The sequence below is a fragment of the Lithobates pipiens genome, unplaced genomic scaffold, assembly GCF_037356315.1.
Source record: "Lithobates pipiens isolate NorthernLeopardFrog02 unplaced genomic scaffold, aLitPip1_a1.2 Scaffold_1, whole genome shotgun sequence".
Taxonomy (NCBI): domain Eukaryota; kingdom Metazoa; phylum Chordata; class Amphibia; order Anura; family Ranidae; genus Lithobates; species Lithobates pipiens.
Window position 1 is genome coordinate 253,183,267 of NW_027507685.1, and position 19,578 is coordinate 253,202,844.

At 44.8% G+C, this 19,578-nt stretch overlaps 1 protein-coding gene across 6 annotated transcripts in view; it reads right to left on the bottom strand.

The window, feature by feature from the left end:
- Positions 1 to 19,578, bottom strand: part of DACH2 (dachshund family transcription factor 2) — a 669,978-nt gene that overhangs the window by 192,729 nt on the left and 457,671 nt on the right. For 3 of the 6 annotated variants that reach the window (XM_077485215.1, XM_077485223.1, XM_077485208.1), the window contains 2 exons: positions 12,204 to 12,341; positions 708 to 866 (listed from right to left, as the gene is read on the bottom strand). In XM_077485215.1, coding sequence (XP_077341341.1) covers positions 708 to 866; positions 12,204 to 12,341 — 297 coding nt within the window. The remainder of the gene's footprint in view (positions 1 to 707; positions 867 to 12,203; positions 12,342 to 19,578) is intronic. The other 3 variants (XM_077485242.1, XM_077485235.1, XM_077485231.1) reach the window with 1 other exon arrangement.

Below are 19,578 nucleotides of genomic sequence, written 5' to 3' on the forward strand. Positions count from 1 at the left end.
GAACTGCAGGTTGAAAGTATTCACATTCTACGTATCAATAAATGTGTTCAAAAGCTCTACAGGGACAGATCACAAAATAAATATATCGTCAATATACCTCAGCCACATATCCCCATGGTGGAGGTATTGTGACAAAGCATCAGAAGAAAAAAGCCAATGCTCTCACCCCGCAGGTACAGGTTTTGTGTATTATGAGGCACACTTGGTCCCCATTGCCACCCCCTGCACATGGAGGTAGTGGGAGCTGATAATGTCCTGGTGTATGAACATTTCTGCCATGTATTTATAGCTGTGATCTAATGGTTTTATATTTATTATATCATTTTAATCTGTAAAATAAATATAAACTTTTTTATCTATACTATTTACCTATGTCATTTGGTATATTTTGAGCACTTAAAAATCCCCATTAGTAAATTGGGATGGGTCCAAAAGACCTACATGCAAGTATACAGGATGGGGGAAATAAACTGACCTATCCATCATATTTTAAGAAGTTGGGATTATCCAGGAACACACACACATCTTCCTGACCTAGGCTGAACTTTTGGGGTAAACCAATTCACTTGTCCCTACTTATCAGCTTATAGTTATCATAATATGACTGTATAGAATTGAATAGGGCTAAGCTCCTGTACTTGCCTCTTTCATCACTGACCAATGACAGAACACCCAACCCAATCCCCGGATTTCACCTTAATACATACTGTTAGCTAGCAGGTGATTTTGCTGGAGAGGACTCAACGGATGGGCTCCTCCAATGCTGGACTGTCCGGATAGTGTGACGTGTCCCAGTCCGTGTTGGGTACCACTGCTGGCAATTGGAGATTGCAGCTTCTCCTTATCCCACGAGGACTCGCTGCCACCTGATAAAAGAGGCAAATGGCAATGTTTACCAAACAGATGACAGTCTACCAAACCAACATTCTTCATTCTGTAGGCCACTTTAAAGAGTCAAATAGCTGCATACAGCAAGTTTTGGTAAAGGTTTGTCCATTTATAGCTGTTTGTCCTCTATAAAAAAACATGTTCAATGGTTTTGTTCATCAAGGAAATCTGTTAGTTCATCAGCCATTTGATCCCTTTTAATTGTATTTAAGGATGTTACAGGTTTCTAAAAAAAGAGTTGGACTAAGACACGGTGCATTGTATTTTAGTATTTTATAAATAGTCCCATCAGGCCAAAACAGCACAGTATCTCCCTAAATCTTTCCCCTCCTGTCCCTCCTTTCCTCGTATTTGTTTTATAGGTATGGTTTTTCATCCTGTTGTGGATGTCTTGATAAACTCATACTACTATTTTTGCAAACTGGTGTACAATTCAAGATCTGGCCTGCTCAATATCCCTGAATTTATGCTCTTAAGGTCTTCTGACATACAACTGGTTGCCTCACCCTTCTTTAGGGCATTGCCTGTGTTTTTGCTGCCAGCACCTGCTGTTGCAGGCCTTTTGGAGATGTCTATCTTGGCCCGGGGAGGAGCTCTGTGCAAGGCCAGGGGGGGGGGGGGGCAGCTTTGCACAAGGTCCGGGGGGAGCTCTGTACAAGGCCTGGGTGCACTCTTAACAAGGCCCAGGGAGAGCTATGCAGAGGGCCAAGGGCTTTTGGCAGAAGATCAGAGGCAAGTAGCAGAGGACCAAGGGCACTAAACAAAAGACCAGGGACACTCAGCAGAAGACCAAAGGTAGTCAGTAGATGAACCGGGATAGTCAATAGAAGAATTGGATACTCAGTAAAGAAATTGGGGTACTCGGTAGAAGAACTGGGGTACTCAGTATAAGAATTGAGGTATTCAGAAGCACTAGGGGCACACCGTAGACAACAAAGGCACACAAAAAGGTCAAGGGGCATGCAAAAGAAAACTAAGCAGAAGCCTGGAACACTCAGTAGAAAAAAATTGGGCATTTGGCTCAGGGAAACTGGCAGAAGATTCAAGGCACTCATTAGGCTTCATGTGCACACTGCCTACTTTGACCGCCAGCAAAAGAAAATGCAAAACGTGGTAAAATGATGGCATTTTCTGACGATCAAAACTTCCTTCCTTGAACATGATCCTTCCATGAGGGAGGATTAGGGAGGTTAAAGCTCCCCTACCCGCAGAAGCTCCTAAAATCTGCTAAAAGCCTATGTGAACATGGGCACATAGGCTTTTATAGAGTTTAGTTTAGGAGCTTTGGTAGAAAAAAAATGCCAAAAGCTCAAGTTTAGGAGCTTGAAGCATGAAGCCTTGGAAGGTTCAGAGCACTCAGTAGAAGAATTGGAGCATTGCGTAGAAAACACAGTAAAAGATTTGGTGCAGTCCTTAGAAGTTTTGTGTAACTTAGAATTAAAAATAGGGCATTTAGTAGACAAAGACTCATGGCACAAGACAGGAGACTTGGGAAACTTGGTAGAAGACCTGTGACAGTCAGTAAAAGAACTGGAGCATTTAGTAGAAAGGTCAGGGTCAGGGCACTTATCAGAAGATCTGAGGCACCTAGTAAGGGATATGGGGCACTTCCCAGATCACCACTGGCCCTCAGAAGACCAAGGAAAACCAAAAGTAGACTTGGGGTACTCATTAAAAGACGAGGGGCAACCAAAAGAAGACCCGGGGTACTCAGTAAAAGATTGAGGACAATCAACAGAAAACCTGGGGTACTCAGTAGAAGATCAGGGACCACCGACAGAAGACCTGGAGTAATCAGTAGAAGATCAGGGACAACCAACAGAAGACCTGGGGTGCTCAGTAGAAGATCAAGGACAACCAACAGAAGACCTGGGGTACTCAGTAGAAGATAAGGGACAACTCAAAAGACCTGGGGTACTCAGTAGATCAGAGAAAACCAACAGAAGACCTGGGGTACTCAGTAGAAGATCAGGGACAACCAACAGAAACCTGAGGTACTCAGTAGAAGATCAGGGACAACCAAGAAAATACCTGGAGTACTCAGTAGAAGATCAGGGACAACCAACGGAAGACCTGGGGTGCTCAGTAGAAGATCAGGGACAACCAACAGAAGACCTGGGGTACTCAATAGCAGATCAGGGACAACCAACAGAAGACCTGGGGTACTCAGTAGCAGATCAGGGACAACCAACAGAAATCTGGGGTACTCAGTAGAAGATCAGGGACAACCAACAGAAGACCTGGGGTACTCAGTAGCAGATCAGGGACAACCAACAGAAGACCTGGGGTACTCAGTAGCAGATCAGGGACAACCAACAGAAATCTGGGGTACTCAGTAGAAGATCAGGGACAACCAAAAGAATACCTGGAGTACTCAGTAGAAGATCAGGGACAACCAACAGAAACCTGGGGTACTCAGTAGAAGATCAGGGGCAACCAACAGAATACCTGGAGTACTCAGTAGAAGATCAGGGACAACCAACAGAAACCTGGGGTACTCAGTAGAAGATCAGGGACAACCAACAGAATACCTGGAGTACTCAGTAGAAGATCAGGGACAACCAACGGAAGACCTGGGGTACTCAGTAGCAGATCAGGGACAACCAACAGAGGACCTGGGGTACTCAGTAAAAAGAAGACTCTGGGCATTCAGTATTAGAATTAGTTCATTTAGTGGAAGGCTCAGGGTGCTTAACAGAAGGTGCTCTGAGCCACTTAGTGTGTGTGTGTGTGTGTGCGTGCGCATGTGTGTGTTTGTGTGTGTGTGTGGGGAGGGGGTTGTAAATACACTGGAACAATTTTAACCCTAAAGATGTGAATGGATTAAAGTGAAAAATGCTTAGCCTTTAGTATTAATCTAAACATAAAGTATTCAAAAAAATAAAAATAAAAGCAGAACACTGATGCGCTCATCCTTCTGTCATTCTGCCCTCTCCTTTTGTCAGCATGCCCTTCATCATCAAAAATGATTGGCTCCATGGTTTGCTTCTCCCTCTCCTAGTCTGAGCCCTGCCCTACAGGAACTCCAATGTTGATATCAGGTTAAATTCAGGTAATTACAGCCCTGGTATCCCTTTAACAGGGTCTTTATTTCTGGAGGGCAGGAAGGGCCAGCCAATCACATAATCACTCTGATTGGCTGTTACAGTGGTCACATGATCAGGAGCTGGTCCCACAGGCTCGCGATCATTAGTATAGATCGAGAGCGGTCTTTGACTGCTTGGTCACCATGCTGGGAGCTCAGGTCAGAAAGCTCTGTTGCCCCTTTTGGGGTAAATGTGTGGCACGTGGGCGTTCAAGCCTACCCTCTTTGCCGCTACACTTATGCGTTACGTGGGCAGCAAAAGGTTAATCTGAGTCTTTTATATCTACCTGGAGCTCAGCTTTTACTTGACGGTGGATGGATTTGTTCGCCGATAGCGTCCATTTAATGTCATTGCTGCCATAATCTCGCTTCCAGACAAGAAGTCTTCACAGGCATGAGGAGAAAGTTATCATTTATAGAGAAGACGGTCGTAGCGAGGGGCGTCGGAGCAGCGCGCCTACAGAAACGCGTTCCATATTTCAAAGGCAGCGAGCGAGACGGTTACAATCAAACAATACAAGGAAAGGCAAGTGTTGTAATTTAATGTGCGCGCCACACAAACAACATGTTCAGCTGTCACAATGAATCTCCCGTCTTTTATCTCCGTGAATTTAGACGTTAGTATCACGCCATTCACGTCCGCACTTCAGATCCCCCTGGGAGGACGGCTTATTTTTCTTCTTTACTTTATTTAATATCTGGAACAGGAGCCGGGCGAGTCTCAGCGCTGAATAAAACCAACATTTATCATCCTGTGAAACGGCTACATGAAAGTAAATTTTCACTTTCTCGCGGAGTGCTACCGTAAAAAATAAATAAATAAAACGTTTCATCTGGAAAAAGTCAGAAAATATACAGAGGCGGCCGCCGCGATTAATAATGGGGGAGCCGCAATATTTCAGCCTGTGCCTGGCTACGGGGTCTGCCAGGCAGAGTGGCAGGGGTCAAAGTTTGCAGAAGACTGTCAGGGAAAGAAGAAACATTTTCCAGCAACTATAATGGATGAGAAGGAAAAAAAGGGGAGGGGGGGGGATTAAAGGAGAGGAGAGGAAGCAGGGCAAGAGAAAAAGAAAGGGGGATAAAGGAGAGGAAGTGGGGGGAGGAGAGAGATAGGGGGGATAAAGGAGAGGAAGCTGGGGGGAGAGAGAGAGAGAAAGGGGGGATAAAGGAGAGGAAGCAGAGGAGAGAGAGAGAGAGAAATGGGGGATGAAGGAGAGGAAGCTGGGGGGGGGGAGAGAGAAAGGGGGGATAAAGGAGAAGAAGCAGGGAGAGAGAGAGAAAGGGGGGATAAAGGAGAGGAAGTGGGGGGGAGAGAGAGAAAGGGGGGATAAAGGAGAGGAAGCTGGGGGGGAGAGAGAGAAAGGGGGATAAAGGAGAGGAAGCAGGGGGAGAGAGAAAGAAAGGGGGGATAAAGGAGAGGAAGTGGGGGAGAGAGAGAGAAAGGGGGGATAAAGGAGAGGAAGTGGGGGAGAGAGAGAGAAAGGGGGGATAAAGGAGAGGAAGTGTGGGGGGAGAGAGAGAAAGGGGGGGTAAAGGAGAGGAAGCGGGGGGGGGGGAGAGAGAGAAAGGGGGGATAAAGGAGAGGAAGCGGGGGGAGAAAGAGAAAGGGGGGATGAGGGGTAGAGCATAAGATAGAGGGAGGGCAGGAAAAAGAAACGAGAAGCGAAAATAAAGGAAAAAAGAAAGAAAAAGGAAAGAAGGGGGGATAGAGGAGAGAGGAGAAAGAGGGATAAAGAGAAGGAGAGGGGACAGAGAGAGGCTGGGGGTGAGAAAAAAGAAAGGAAAGAAATGAATGAAAAGGGGGGACAGGGGAGAGAGAAGGAAAGGGGGGAGAGGAAAAGGGAGAAAGAAAGGAATGAAGAGGGGGATAAATGAAAAAAAGGGAAAGGGAGGGAAAAGGGGGAGAAAGATAGATGGAGAAAGGGGAGAGAAGGGGAGGGTAGAGGGTGGAGGAGGGGGAGGGAGAGGAAAGAGAAAACCGGGGCATGAGAAGGGAAGAGAGAGAGGAACAAAGAGTGGAGGAAAGGGGAGAAGAGGAAAGGGGTAGGGGAAGAGAGGAAGAAGGAACCATAAGCAGAGGGGGAGAGAGAAAGTGCAACTTCAAATTCCTTCATGTATCTTAATGCAGTTTCAAGTTTAAACCATGCCTTGGCTCTCTTTGCTCTCATTAATTACCTTCTCCATGTGACTGAAATATGAGACTGTAAGATAAGAAAAAAGAGGGAAGAGAGGCAAAGAGAGAAGAAGAAAAGAGAAAAAAAAAGAGAAGAGAAAAGAGAAGGGAAGAGAAAAGTGGGAAGGGAGGAGAACAGAGAAGAACAAAGGAGAGAGAAGATAGAAAAGAAAAGAGGGGAGAGAGAAAAGACGGAAGAGAGGTGAAGATAGAAAAAAAATGAGAAAAGAGAGAGGAGCAGAGAAGAAGAGAAAGGAGAAACAAGAGAAGAGAAAAGAGAAGAAGCGAGGAAAGAGAAAAGAGAAGAGAAAAAAAAAGGGAAGAGAGAAGAGAATAGAAAAGAAAAGGATAAAAAAGAGAAGAGAATAGAGGGAAGAGAGGAGAGAAAAAAAGAGAAGAGAGAAGAGAAAAGAGGGAAGAGAGAAAAGAAAAGAAGGGAGAGAGAAAAGAAAATGAGAGAGAGAAAAGAAAAGAGGAAAAGAGGGAAGAGAGGTGAAGAGAGGAGGAGAGAGAAGAGAGGAAAAATCAAAGGAGAAAAGAAAAATTAGAAAAGAGAGGGAAGGAGAGAAGAAAAGAAAAGAGAAGAGGAAAAAGAAATCAAAAGAGGGGGGAGGAGAGGAAAAAATAAAAGAGAAGAGAAAAGGTAAGAGAGAAGAGAAAAGAGAAATGAAATGAGAGAAGAGTAAAGAGAAGAGAAACGAGGGAAGAAAAAATAGGGAAAAGAAACAAGGGTAGAGAAACAAGGGAATACAAAAGAAAAAAGAAAGAGAAAAAAGAGATGAAAAAAGACAAGAGAAGGAAAAGGAGAAAAGAATAGAAGAGAGAGGAGAAGAGGGAGAAGAAGAAGAGAAAAGACGAGAGAAGGAAAAAGAGAAAAGAAGAGAAGAGAGAGGAGAACAGAGTGAAGAAGAAGTGAAAAGAGACGTGAGAAGAAAAAAAAGAAAGAAGAAAAAAAGAGGAGAGTAGAGAGAAATATTTTGAACCTAGTTAACCAGTTGACCATGGTTAAGGGGTCTTCCTAACCAGACCAATTTTCAGCTTTCGGCGCTCTCACATTTTGAATGACAATTACTCAGTCATGCAACACTGGTCCTATATGACATTTTTGTCCTTTTTTTCACACAAATAGAGCTTTCATTTGGTGGTATTTAATCACCGCTGGGTTTTTTATTTTTTGCACTATAAATCGAAAAATACTGAAATTCTCTAAGAAAAAAAAAGTCTTTGTTGCTGTTAAAATTTAGCAAATTAGTAATTTTTCGTCATAAATTTGGCCAACATTTATACTGCTACATATCTTTGGTAAAAATAATCAAAATTGGTGTATATTATTTGATCAGTGAGAACGTTATAGTGCCAATCTATGAAAATTGATCACACCTGAAGTACTGACGGCCTATCTCATTTCTTGAGACCCTAACATGCCAGGAAAGTACAAATACCCCCCAAATGACCCCTATTTGGAAAGTAGTCAATGCCAAGGTATTTAGAAAGGGGCAAGGTAAGGTTTTTGAAGTTGTATTTTTTTTCCCCACAATTCTTTGCAAAATCAAGTTATTTTCTTTTTTTTTTCTACAAAATTGTCATATTATCAGGTTATTTCTCAAACACAGCATATGCATACCACAAATTACACCCTAAAATACATTTACTCCTCCTGAGTATGGCGATACCACATGTGTGAGACTTTTACACAGCCTGGCCACATACAGAGGCCCAACATGCAGGGAGCACCTGCAGGCATTCTAGGGGCATACATTTCAAGTCTAATTTGACTATCTAATTAAACTTTGAGGCACTGTAGTAGCATGGATGCGAACTGGTGTGGCATGGATGAGCTGTGAATGTGGATGTCTGGGTATGGCTGAGTGTGGGTGGGATGGCTGATAATAGCTGGGTATGGATGGATGAGTATTGCAGAGTATGGATGGATGGATGAGTTTTGCAGAGTATGGATGAGTATGGCAGAGTATGGCAGGGTATTGCAGAGTATTGCAAAGTATTGCAGGATATGGCAGAGTATGGATGAGTATTTCAGAGTATGGATGAGTATGGCAGAGTATGGCAGTATATTGCAGAGTATTGCAGAGTATTTCAGGGTATAGCAGAGTATTTCAGAGTATTGAAGGGCATGGCAGAGTATGGCACAGAGTATTTCAGGGGATGGCAGAGTATTGCAGGGTATGGCAGAGTATTGCAGGGTATGGCAGAGTATTTCAGAGTATTGCAGGGCATGGCAGAGTATTGCAGATTATTTCAGGGCATTGAAGAGTATTGCAGGGCATGGCAGAGTATGGCAGAGTATTGCACAGAGTATTGCACAGAATTTCAGGGTATGGCAGAGTATTTCAGAGTATTGCAGGGCATGGCAGAGTATGGCAGAGTATTGCAGATTATTTCAGGGCATTGAAGAGTATTGCAGGGCATGGCAGAGTATGGCAGAGTATTACACAGAGTATTGCAGAGAATTTCAGGGTATGGCAGAGTATTTCAGAGTATTGCAGGGCATGGCAGAGTGTGGCAGAGTATTGCACAGAGTATTGCAGAGTATTCCAGGGTATTTCAGGGTATGGCAGAGTATTTCAGAGTATTGAAGAGTATTTCAGGGCATGGCAGAGTATTGCAGGGTATGGCAGAGTATTTCAGAGTATTGCAGGGCATGGCAGAGTATTGCAGAGTATTTCAGGGTATTGTAGAGTATTTCAGGGTATTGAAGAGTATTGCAGGGCATGGCAGAGTATTGCACAGAGTATTGCAGAGAATTCAGGGTATGGCAGAGTATTGCAGGGTATGGCAGAGTTTTTCAGAGTATTGCAGAGCATGGCAGAGTATGGCAGAGTATTGCACAGAGTATTGCAGAGAATTTCAGGGTATGGCAGAGTATTGCAGGGTATGGCAGAGTTTTTCAGAGTATTGCAGAGCATGGCAGAGTATTGCACAGAGTATTGCAGAGTATTCCAGGGTATTGCAGGGTATGGCAGAGTATGGCAGAGTATGGCAGAGTATGGCAGAGTATTTCAGGGTATGGCAGAGTATGGCAGAGTATGGGCAGAGTAGGGATGTGGCTGGAATGGGCACTGAGCAGCACTGTGGGCACTACACATCCAGCCCACAGTGCTGCTGAAAATGATCTCTCCCCTCTCCCTGTACCGATCGGTACAGAGGGGGGAGGGAGGAGCCGTACGTGACACCGGTCTGTTGTCAGCAGCCATTTACCTTGATCTGTGATGCGCCGGGTTTTCCTGACCCGGTGGTCACAGATGTTTCCGGGTGCGCACCCCAGGGGGCACACGGAAGCAAGATTCTGTGAGGACATCCATGGATGCTCTCCCAGAATAAGCCAAGCGTGCTGTAGCTGTCTTTCGGCTGTGGCCCGGTCGGATTGTGGTTAAACTTTTAGGTCCCCCACGATCTGCATTTCCTGCAATCTTCTTTTAGCTAAAGTGGAACTCCAGACATAAACAATGTAAATAATTTGCCGCCACCTTTATCCCATTGAAGGCAGGTTTGCTTTAAGTGGAAACCAAATGTAAAAGATCCGTGCAGACAGTCCTGGCAGATCTCCGCACTCTAACAGATGTATCACTAAGGAGGATGGAGGTCACATCGCAGCTTCGGGTGCCAAAAGAGCAAAGTGACAGGAAAGTGTGATCTGGAAAACATTGCCAATACCTAATCAATAGATGGCATTACATATGTCCTGATGATGGACGGTCTATAGGATTGGTGTTTATTTAGTGACATACTGTACATACTAAAACATATTTTGGTAATTGCTGCCCAACCCAACGGAAACCCAGATCAAGACTGATATTTCCATCAGATTTCCTTAAAGACAAACTCCATGCAAAAAGACAAAACATTCAATGTGGGAGCTATATAAATGTATAATAATAACAGTGTGTGACTGTGGGGGGCACATTAGAGTGTAAGCTCCTCTGGTACAGAGACTGATGTGACTGGCTCGGTGTTCTCTGTACAGCACTGCGGTATATGTCAGAGCTATATAAATGTATAATAATAATAGAATGTGACTGTGGGGGGCGCATTAGAGTATAAGCTCCTCTGGTGCAGAGACTGATGTGACCGGCGCAGTGTTTTCTGTACAGCACTGCGGTATATATCAGAGCTATATAAGTGTATAATAATAATAGTGTGTGACTGTGGGGGGGGGGGGGGACATTAGAGTGTAAGCTCCTCTGGTACAAAGACTGATGTGATTGTCTCAGTGTTTTCTGTACAGCACTGCGGTATATGTCAGAGCTATATAAATGTATAATAATAATAGTGTGTGACTGTGGGGGGACATTAGAGTGTAAGCTCCTCTGGTACAGAGACTGATGTCACGTGGGGTAGGGGACATTAGAGAGTGTAAGCTCCTCTGGTACATAGACTGATGTAACTGGCTCAGTGTTCTCTGTACAGCACTGCGGTATATGTCAGAGCTATATAAATGTATAATAATAACAATAATAATAATAGTGTGTGACTGTGGGGGGGACATTAGAGTGTAAGCTCCTCTGGTACAGAGACTGATGTGATTGGTTTAGTGTTCTCTGTACAGCACTGCGGTATATGTCAGAGCTATATACATGTATAATAATAGTGTGTGACTGTAGGAGGACATTAGAGTGTAAGCTCCTCTGGTGTAGAGATATGTGACTGGCTTAGTGTTTTCTGTACAGCACTGCGGTATATGTCAGAGCTATATAAATGTATAATAATAATAGTGTGTGACTGTAGGAGGACATTAGAATGTAAGCTCCTCTGGTACAGAGACTGATGTGACCGGCTCAGTGTTCTCTGTACAGCACTGCGGTATATGTCAGAGCTATATAAATGTATAATAATAACAATAATAATAATAGTGTGTGACTGTGGGGGGGACATTAGAGTGTAAGCTCCTCTGGTACAGAGACTGATGTGATTGGTTTAGTGTTCTCTGTACAGCACTGCGGTATATGTCAGAGCTATATACATGTATAATAATAGTGTGTGACTGTAGGAGGACATTACAGTGTAAGCTCCTCTGGTGTAGAGATATGTGACTGGCTTAGTGTTTTCTGTACAGCACTGCGGTATATGTCAGAGCTATATAAATGTATAATAATAATAGTGTGTGACTGTAGGAGGACATTAGAATGTAAGCTCCTCTGGTACAGAGACTGATGTGATTGGTTTAGTGTTCTCTGTACAGCACTGTGGTATATGTCAGAGCTATATAAATGTATAATAATAATAGTGTGTGACTGTAGGAGGACATTAGAGTGTAAGCTCCTCTGGTGCAGAGACGGATGTGACCGGCTCAGTGTTCTCTGTACAGCACTGCGGTATATGTCAGAGCTATATAAATGTATAATAATAATAGCATGTGACTTTGGGGGGGACATTAGATTGTAAGCTCCTCTGGTGCAGAGACTGATGTGACCGGCTCAGTGTTCTCTGTACAGCACTGCGGTATATGTAAATGAATTCAATAACACATTGTATATGATATACAGAATTCTCAGGACAAATTAATTCAGCATATTAGGAGCGGGCGGGCGCAGCGGTAACGGCTGACAATATGGGACACCTGTTCAGTTTTGCACCAGACTCTGGCAAGGCATCTATTTATTTTCCATCAATAATGGCACATTTTCTGGTGTTCGCAGGTTTAGCACATCAATCACGACACATAAATGAGATGAAGGTGACTCTCCTCTACTGAGCTTCTGTTATTACGGGTGTTATTGTAGCAACACGCTTTACTGTCCATATGTTGTGTGACAGAGCAGATATATGATCTGGACAGGTGCAGACAATATTTAGAAGATCTTAATAGCCTGCAAGACTCGGTACCGGCAACCCTTGCACATTTCAGTATAGGATCTGCAATTAAAATTCATCGTTCTCAGCAGGATGAAAAAGAAATGGGAGTTCTAAACTTAGAAAACGAGAAAAACCGGCAATTGTCTACTTTATGTCCTCTGTACCCAACTGGAGGCAAGTAAATGGGGGGAAAAACAGCACTGACCCCATGGTCTACTAAGACACAAGCCCCCTGAATCAACTGACCCTTTCCATTCAAGTGAACTTGGTGGTGAACCCAGTAGAGCCCAAGGCCAAGGGTGGTGGGCTGATTGGCACTGGGAGCGCAGCTCTCCCGTTGTAATCTGAAGGGCCGGGTTGTCATTTTCATAGTCGGGTCTTGCTCTGTGAAAAAAAGCAAAAAGATAACCAAATGATTGTTTCATGAGTTCTAAGCCCTTTCATTTTAAACGTTTGGTGCTTTTTGCTTTTTTTCACTTGGATTTCTAAAAGTTGGGTAGCCTCCATTTCATGGGGGTGGGGGGGGGGGGTCCCCTGCTTTGCTGCCAAACACAAGAAATTGGGCACAATCATTGACTTTCTTTTAAAGGACAAAGATCTGCATCCAGTGTCTCATTCCCTCCTCCCCTTGCATCTTGCTTTTTGGCTCAGGAACGGCTCCCAGCTCCGGTATGTATGACCTCTGCAAACAGTGTTTGCAGGTTTCATGCATAAATACATTGTAAAAACAACATTTTGATTTTTTTTATAAGTTGTGTGTTTTTATTGTAATAAAAGTCTATCCTGTGTATAACTTTATTAACCATAATATGCTCTCGCTCCATTCTACCTCTCTTTTCAAAGAAAATATTTTGGTTATCGTGTTAATGAACACCGTCCATCAATGGAAAAGGTTTCAAAATAGGAAAAGTGTGTAGGTCAACACATCCCACCAGTAAGTTAGAGGTATAAAATTTGTGTAAGTTATGGTGCCCCTGGAAAGTGACATGGGCTTCCTCCAAGGTGCAAGGTCTTAGCTGATAGCTGGTCTTTACCAGAGCTCCTGAACGTGGAGATAGGCTGGAGACCCTAGTGGTCCTGGTTTACTTCATTAAAAATGGCTGTCATCAGGTCGGGGCCCTCAGAGTATAGCATGATCAGAATGGAAATATTGTAAACTAGACAGCAGACAGGAGTATAATCAGGTCCAGGCAGGGGTCAAGGCAGGAGGCAATCAAGAGAATAGCCACATCCAGGCAAGGGTCTTGGCAGGTGGCAATCAAGAGAATAGGCAGGTGGAGGCAAGAGTTTTTACAAATGGCAATCAAGAGAGTAGTCAGGTCTAGTCAAGGGTCCTGGCAGGTGGCAATGAAGAGAGTAGCCTGGTCCAGGTAAGGGTCCTGGCAGGTGGTAATGAAGAGAGGTGCCAGGTCCAGGCAAGGGTCTTGGCAGGCGGCAATCAAAAGAGTAGTCAGGTCCAGGCAAGGGTCTGGGCAGGTGGCAATCAAGAGAGTAGTCAGGTCCAGGCAAGGGTCTGGGCAGGTGGCAATCAAAAGAGTAGTCAGGTCCAGGCAAGGGTCTTGGCAGGTGGCAATTAAGAGAGTAGTCAGGTCTAGGCAAGGGTCAAGAGAGTAGTCAGGTCCAGGCAAGGGTCTTGGCAGGTGGCAATCACAATAGTCAGGTCCAGGCAAGGGTCTTGGCAGGTGGCAATCAAGAGAGTAGTCAGGTCCAGGCAAGGGTCTGGGCAGGTGGCAATCAAGAGAGTAGTCAGGTCCAGGCAAGGGTCTGGGCAGGTGGCAATCAAGAGAGTAGTCAGGTCCAGGCAAGGGTCTGGGCAGGTGGCAATCAAGAGAGTAGTCAGGTCACTCTGATCAGGTTAAGTCAATCTCAGGTAAGTATTATAGCCTCTTGCACAAAGGTAATTGGAGATGAGACTCAGCACCAGCCACTTCAAAGACTTAAGGGTTAAAAACCCAATGCCCAGCATTGTTTCAGGGAATTTTGGAAGTCCTGGCAGGGATTCCGAGACTACCATTATATATATACTCCAGAGGGTAGTATTGGGGTCATTAGTGGTAGGTTGACTAAAGCACCTAAAGCTGATGTAAGTATACTAACAAGTCCTATTTGCAACCTCAGAACACTCAATAAGGAGACAGTATGCGACTGGTCTAAACTACGTGGCATGTTCACCAATGCCAAGAGTCTGGTAGATAAGATGGGAGAACTAGAGCTACTGTTGTACGAGGAGGATTTGGATTTTGTAGGAATTTCAGAGACTTGGTTCAACAGCTCTCATGATTGGCTGGCAACTATTCAAGGGTAGTCCCTTTATTGCAAGGATAGAGAGGGTAAAAAAGGGGAGAGGTGTGCCAGTATATAAAAATGATGTACAAGTGAATGTGAGGGACGATATCACTAATGGAGCTAGGGAGGATGTGGAATCCCTATGGGTAGAACTAAAAAGGGAGGAAACTAAGGGTAAAGTAATACTGGGAGTATGCTATAGGCCCCCTAACCAGAGGAAGTATGCAAAGGCGGACCTCCTATCAAAATTTTGGAGAAAAGCCAATGTAGCACTAAAATTTAAAAAGGGCCCAAAATACATTCCTGGGAATTACAGACCAGTTAGCCTAACATCAATAATATGCAAGCTCTTTGAGGGGTTGATAAGGGGCTATATACAAGATTTTAGTAATGAGAAGGGTATCATTAGCAGTAATCAGCATGGATTCATGAAGAATCGTTCTTGCCAAACGAATCTATTAACCTTCTATGAGGAGGTGAGTTGTCATCTAGATAAAGGAAGGCCCGTAGACGTGGTGTATCTGGATTTTGCAAAAGTATTTGACACAGTTCCCCATAAATATTTACTGTACAAAGTAAGGTCAGTTGGCATGGACCATAGGGTGAGTACATGGATTGAAAAGTGGCTACAAGGGCGAGTTCAGAGGGTGGTGATAAATGGGGAGTACTCAGTACTAGTTCGGGTGGAAAGTGGGGTCCCCCAGTGTTCTGTGCTGGGACTAATCCTATTTCATATATTCATAAACGACCTGGAGGATGGGATAAACAGTTCACTCTCTCTGTATTTGCGGACGATACTAAGCTAAGTAGGGCAATAACTTCTCCGTAGGATGTGGAAACCTTGCAAGAAGATCTAAACAAATGAATGGGGTGGGTAACTACATAGCAAATGAGGTTTAATGTGGAAAAATTTAAAATAATGCATTTGGGTGGCAAAAATACAAGGATATACAATGTAATACTGACATATAATCACACACATAGGTTAGACTTGATGTCTTTTTTCAACTTCGCCTACTATGTAACTATGTAATCAATTCCTGAAAGGGATTCCAAGAGTACTGCAACTGTGTAATATAGACCACCAGTGATACTGGTGTTGATAGTTTGGGTAAAAAAAAACATAGCAAGTGCTTCACAGACTTCACCAAGGAAGGAAAGGGCAACATTGGGGTGGGGAGAACCTCTGGGGGGATCTAGGATGGAGAAGGACCTGGGGGTCCTAGTAGATGATAGGCTCAGCAATGGCATGAAATGCCAAGCTGCTGCTAACAAAGCATACAGAATATTGGCATGAATTAAAAAGGGGTTTAATTCACACATAGGTTGGACTTGATGGACTTGTGTCTTTTTTCGACCTCACCTACTATGTAACAGATTAGTGGCCACCAATAATTTTTAATTGGCTGCCAAAGCAAGGCACCAGACCAAAAACCAAATGCATACAATGGCAATGCAAGGCAGGTGTCTTGTGTTGTAATGAAATCACTCTAATGCCATGTACACACGACCGGACTTTTCGACGGACTAGGTCCGACGGTCTTCCTGACGGACTTTCGGCGGAGTTCCGACGGACTTTCCGAACGAACGGACTTGGCCACACACAAGCACACGAAAGTCCGACGGATTCGAACGTGATGACGTACGACCGGACCAGAATAAGGAAGTCCATAGCCAGTAGCCAATAGCTGCCCTAGCGTCGGTTTTCGTCCATCGGACCAGCATACAGACGAGCAGATTTCTCCATAGGAACTGGGTCCGGCGGAAACATTTGAAACATGTTCTATTTCTGATTTTTGGACAGCAAAGGTCCGATGAAGCCCACACATGATCGAATTGTCCGGCGGATTCGTTCCGTCGGACCTTTGCTGTCGAAAAAAAAGTCCGGTCGTGTGTACACGGCATTACATGCACCAGTAGGTGGTGCTGCTCATGAAATAGGCAACTATGAGCCTAGTGGGGGGCAGAGCAAGCCAGACACGTGGCTTTCTTCTTTATGATGATATGGAGCATGCACACAAGTGGTGACAATGGTGAAGATGGTAGATGAGCCCGCTTTCCCAACCACGACACTACCTGCCTGGAGTTTGCATGCTCTCCCTGTGCCTGTGTGGGTTTCCTCCAGGTACTACGGTTTCCTCCCACACTCCAAAGACATGCAGGTAGGTTAATTGGCTTCTGTACAAAATTGGCCCTAGTATATGAATGGGGACCTTGGATTGTGGGGTCCTTGAGGGTAGGGAACGATGTGAGTGTGCAATGTACAGGGATAGGGGCAATTGTAGACACTCACTCAGGTTGAACTGGATGGACTGGTGTCTTTATTCAACCTTACTAAATATGTAACTATGTAACTAGCAGGTTTTTGTCACCACTAACAAGAAAGAGGAACACATTAACTACATCAACAGGTATGTTCATCAAAATTCTATGTAAAAAAAAAAAAAGCACACAATGCTATACAAATCTACTGTGTAGACAATTTGGGGGGTTTAACACCATTTTAAAGTATATGGAGTAATTGTCAGTTAAACTATCAACAGCAGCAAAATCTGGTAAGGAAGGGGGTTCAACATACCAGTATTGAGGTGATCAAAGCACAAAAACCAATATGAACTGACAGTAGAGAAGGTATGGCAAAGCGGATTCCATCATATGCTTCCCTATATTCATCACCTACCGCAGTCATATGAGCTTCAGAGAAAAAAAAAAAGACCCTAAAAATATATATTCCATTTGTGCATTCCAAAAAATACATAAAAAAATCAAAAGATACATCTGAAAAAAAAAAAGTTGAAAAGGAAGAAAAAAAAAGATACATAAAGGTGATCCTTTAACTGTCACTTCCCCTCCCTTGAAAAAAAGTAACATTTTTAAAAAAAATAGCGTATTAAAAATACGGTAGATGATTTTTTTTTCCCAGCAAAATGAAAGACGTGAGAAGTCTGTGTGTTTTCGGTCAGACACAAACCCGTATATATCCGCCATCATTGCCGCCGTTGGAGGAGGGGGGGAGGGGGGGTGGAATGGCGTGATTTAAAGCAGGTTAGAGTGTCAGATTTGAAAAGCCTCTGTGATGGCTTTACTGGGCCAAATCCAAAAAAGTATCAAGTGGTTCAGCAGATGTAATTACTGCTCAGCCCTGCCAAAGCATTGAAATGCGTCCATTAATTCTGCAATTCCCAGTCTGTCCATCAGTCAGTCATACTTAAAAAATATGTCTGTCACAGCGAAGGTGAAGTAATCTTTTAATAATTATGCAATGAAAAAAAAAAAAAAAGATGAAAATAGGAGCTCCGCTCCAAACTTTGGGGATGAAAAAAAAGAAACCGAGCTTGACGGAAAATGGTGAAAGTGACGGGCTGTCAAGAGGACGGCGGAACGATGGAAAACGGTGAAAGTGGCGGACTGTCAAGAGGACGGCGGAACGATGGAAAACGGTGAAAGTGGCGGACTGTCAGGAGGACGGCGGGAGGGCGGAAAACGGTGATGGGCTGCCAAGAGGATGGCGGGAGGACGGAAACCGGTGAAAGGGACGGGCTGTCAGGAGGACGGCGGGAGGATGGAAAACATGAGAGTGACGGGCTGTCAGGAGGACGGAAAACGTGAAAGTGATGGGCCACACGGGAGGACGGAAAATGGTGAAAGTGATGGGCCGCGCAGGAGGACGGAAAACGGTAAAAGTGACGGGCTGTCAGGAGGACGGCGGGAGGATGGAAAACATGAAAGTGACGGGCTGTCAGGAGGACAGCAGGAGGACAGAAAATGGTGAAAGTGATGGGCTGTCAGGAGGACGGCGGGAGAATGGAAAGCGGTGAAAGTGACGGGCTGTCAGGAGGACGGCGGGAGGATGGAAAACGGTGAAAGTGACGGGCTGTCAGGAGGACGGCGGGAGAATGGAAAGCGGTGAAAGAGACGGGCCGCGCATGTGGACGGAAAACGGTGAAAGTGACGGGCTGTCAGGAGGACGGCAGGAGAATGGAAAATGGTGAAAGTAACGGGCCGTCCATGAGGACAGAAAATGGTGAAAGTGACGGGCTGTCAGAAGGACGGCGGGAGGACCGAAAACGTGAAAGTGACAGGCTGTTAGGAGGACGGCGGGAGAATGGAAAACGGTGAAAGTGACGGGCCGCACACGAGGATGGAAAAAGTGAAAGTGACGGGCTGTCAGGAGGACCACGGGAGGACGGAAAACAGTGAAAGTGACGGGCTGTCAGGAGGATGTTTTCCTGAGCTATGGAACCCCTGTGATATGCAAGGACCTCCACCACCCCGGAACAATGCGACTCTTATTTCTCTGTAATGCCGCGTACACACGACCAGACTTATGTTCGACAGACTTCCGAAGGAGTTCTGCCGGAGTTCTGACAGAGTTCCGACGGACTTTCCGAATGAGCGGACTTGGCCACACACAATCACACCAAACTCCGACGGATTCGAACGTGATGACGTACGACTGGACTCGAATAAGGAAGTTCATAGCCAGTAGCCAATAGCTGCCCTAGCGTCGGTTTTTGTCCGTCGGACCAGCATACACACAAGCAAATTTTTCGGTAGGAACTGGGTCCGGCAGAGTTCTGGCGGAAAAATTTGAAGCATGTTCCATTTCTAAAGTCTGTCAGACTTTTGCGAATCAAAAGTCCGTTGCAGCCCACACACGATCGAATAGTCTGACGGAATCATTCCGTCAGACTTTGGATGTTGAAAAGTCCGGTCGTGTGTACGGGGCTTAAGAAGGAGATCCAGAATGAGGAAATGAGGAGCGACAACCACAACCAGCCCTCCTCATAACTATTATTCTTATGAGATTTTAAATCCTCCCTTCAGTTTTGCACAGGTGTAGCGGCTCCTCTCCTGGCCCGAAATGGCTTCCTCAGATTTCACTGCACACTGTGAGCTTTTCACCATGTGCATTATCAAGTCAGATACAGCTCCCCTCATTTCCTGGCTGGAGGATGTCCAGCATCATCTATCACAGAGATCTTCAAAACTATGGCCCTCCAGTTGTTCAGGTACTACAATTCCCATCATGCCTTGTCTATGAACGTCAGGAGTTGTCATGTGTAGTCCTGCAACAGCTGGAGGGCCGTAGTTTGAAGATCCCTGATCTAGCGCTATCCTCTCCAGCCTGACATTCCCCGATATCTCCCCTTTCATTCATTGTAATTCAGTTCTTTCAATCATGGAGGCTCAGCACCCCACGTGGGTGTTACCTATGCAAATACAGCCTGCCAAGGAATGCCCACTCCTCCAGATTGACACCCACCCATCACAGCATTTCGATCAGTGGCGGACTCCGGACACATGAATTACTATGGCGGGATAGGAGGGGGGC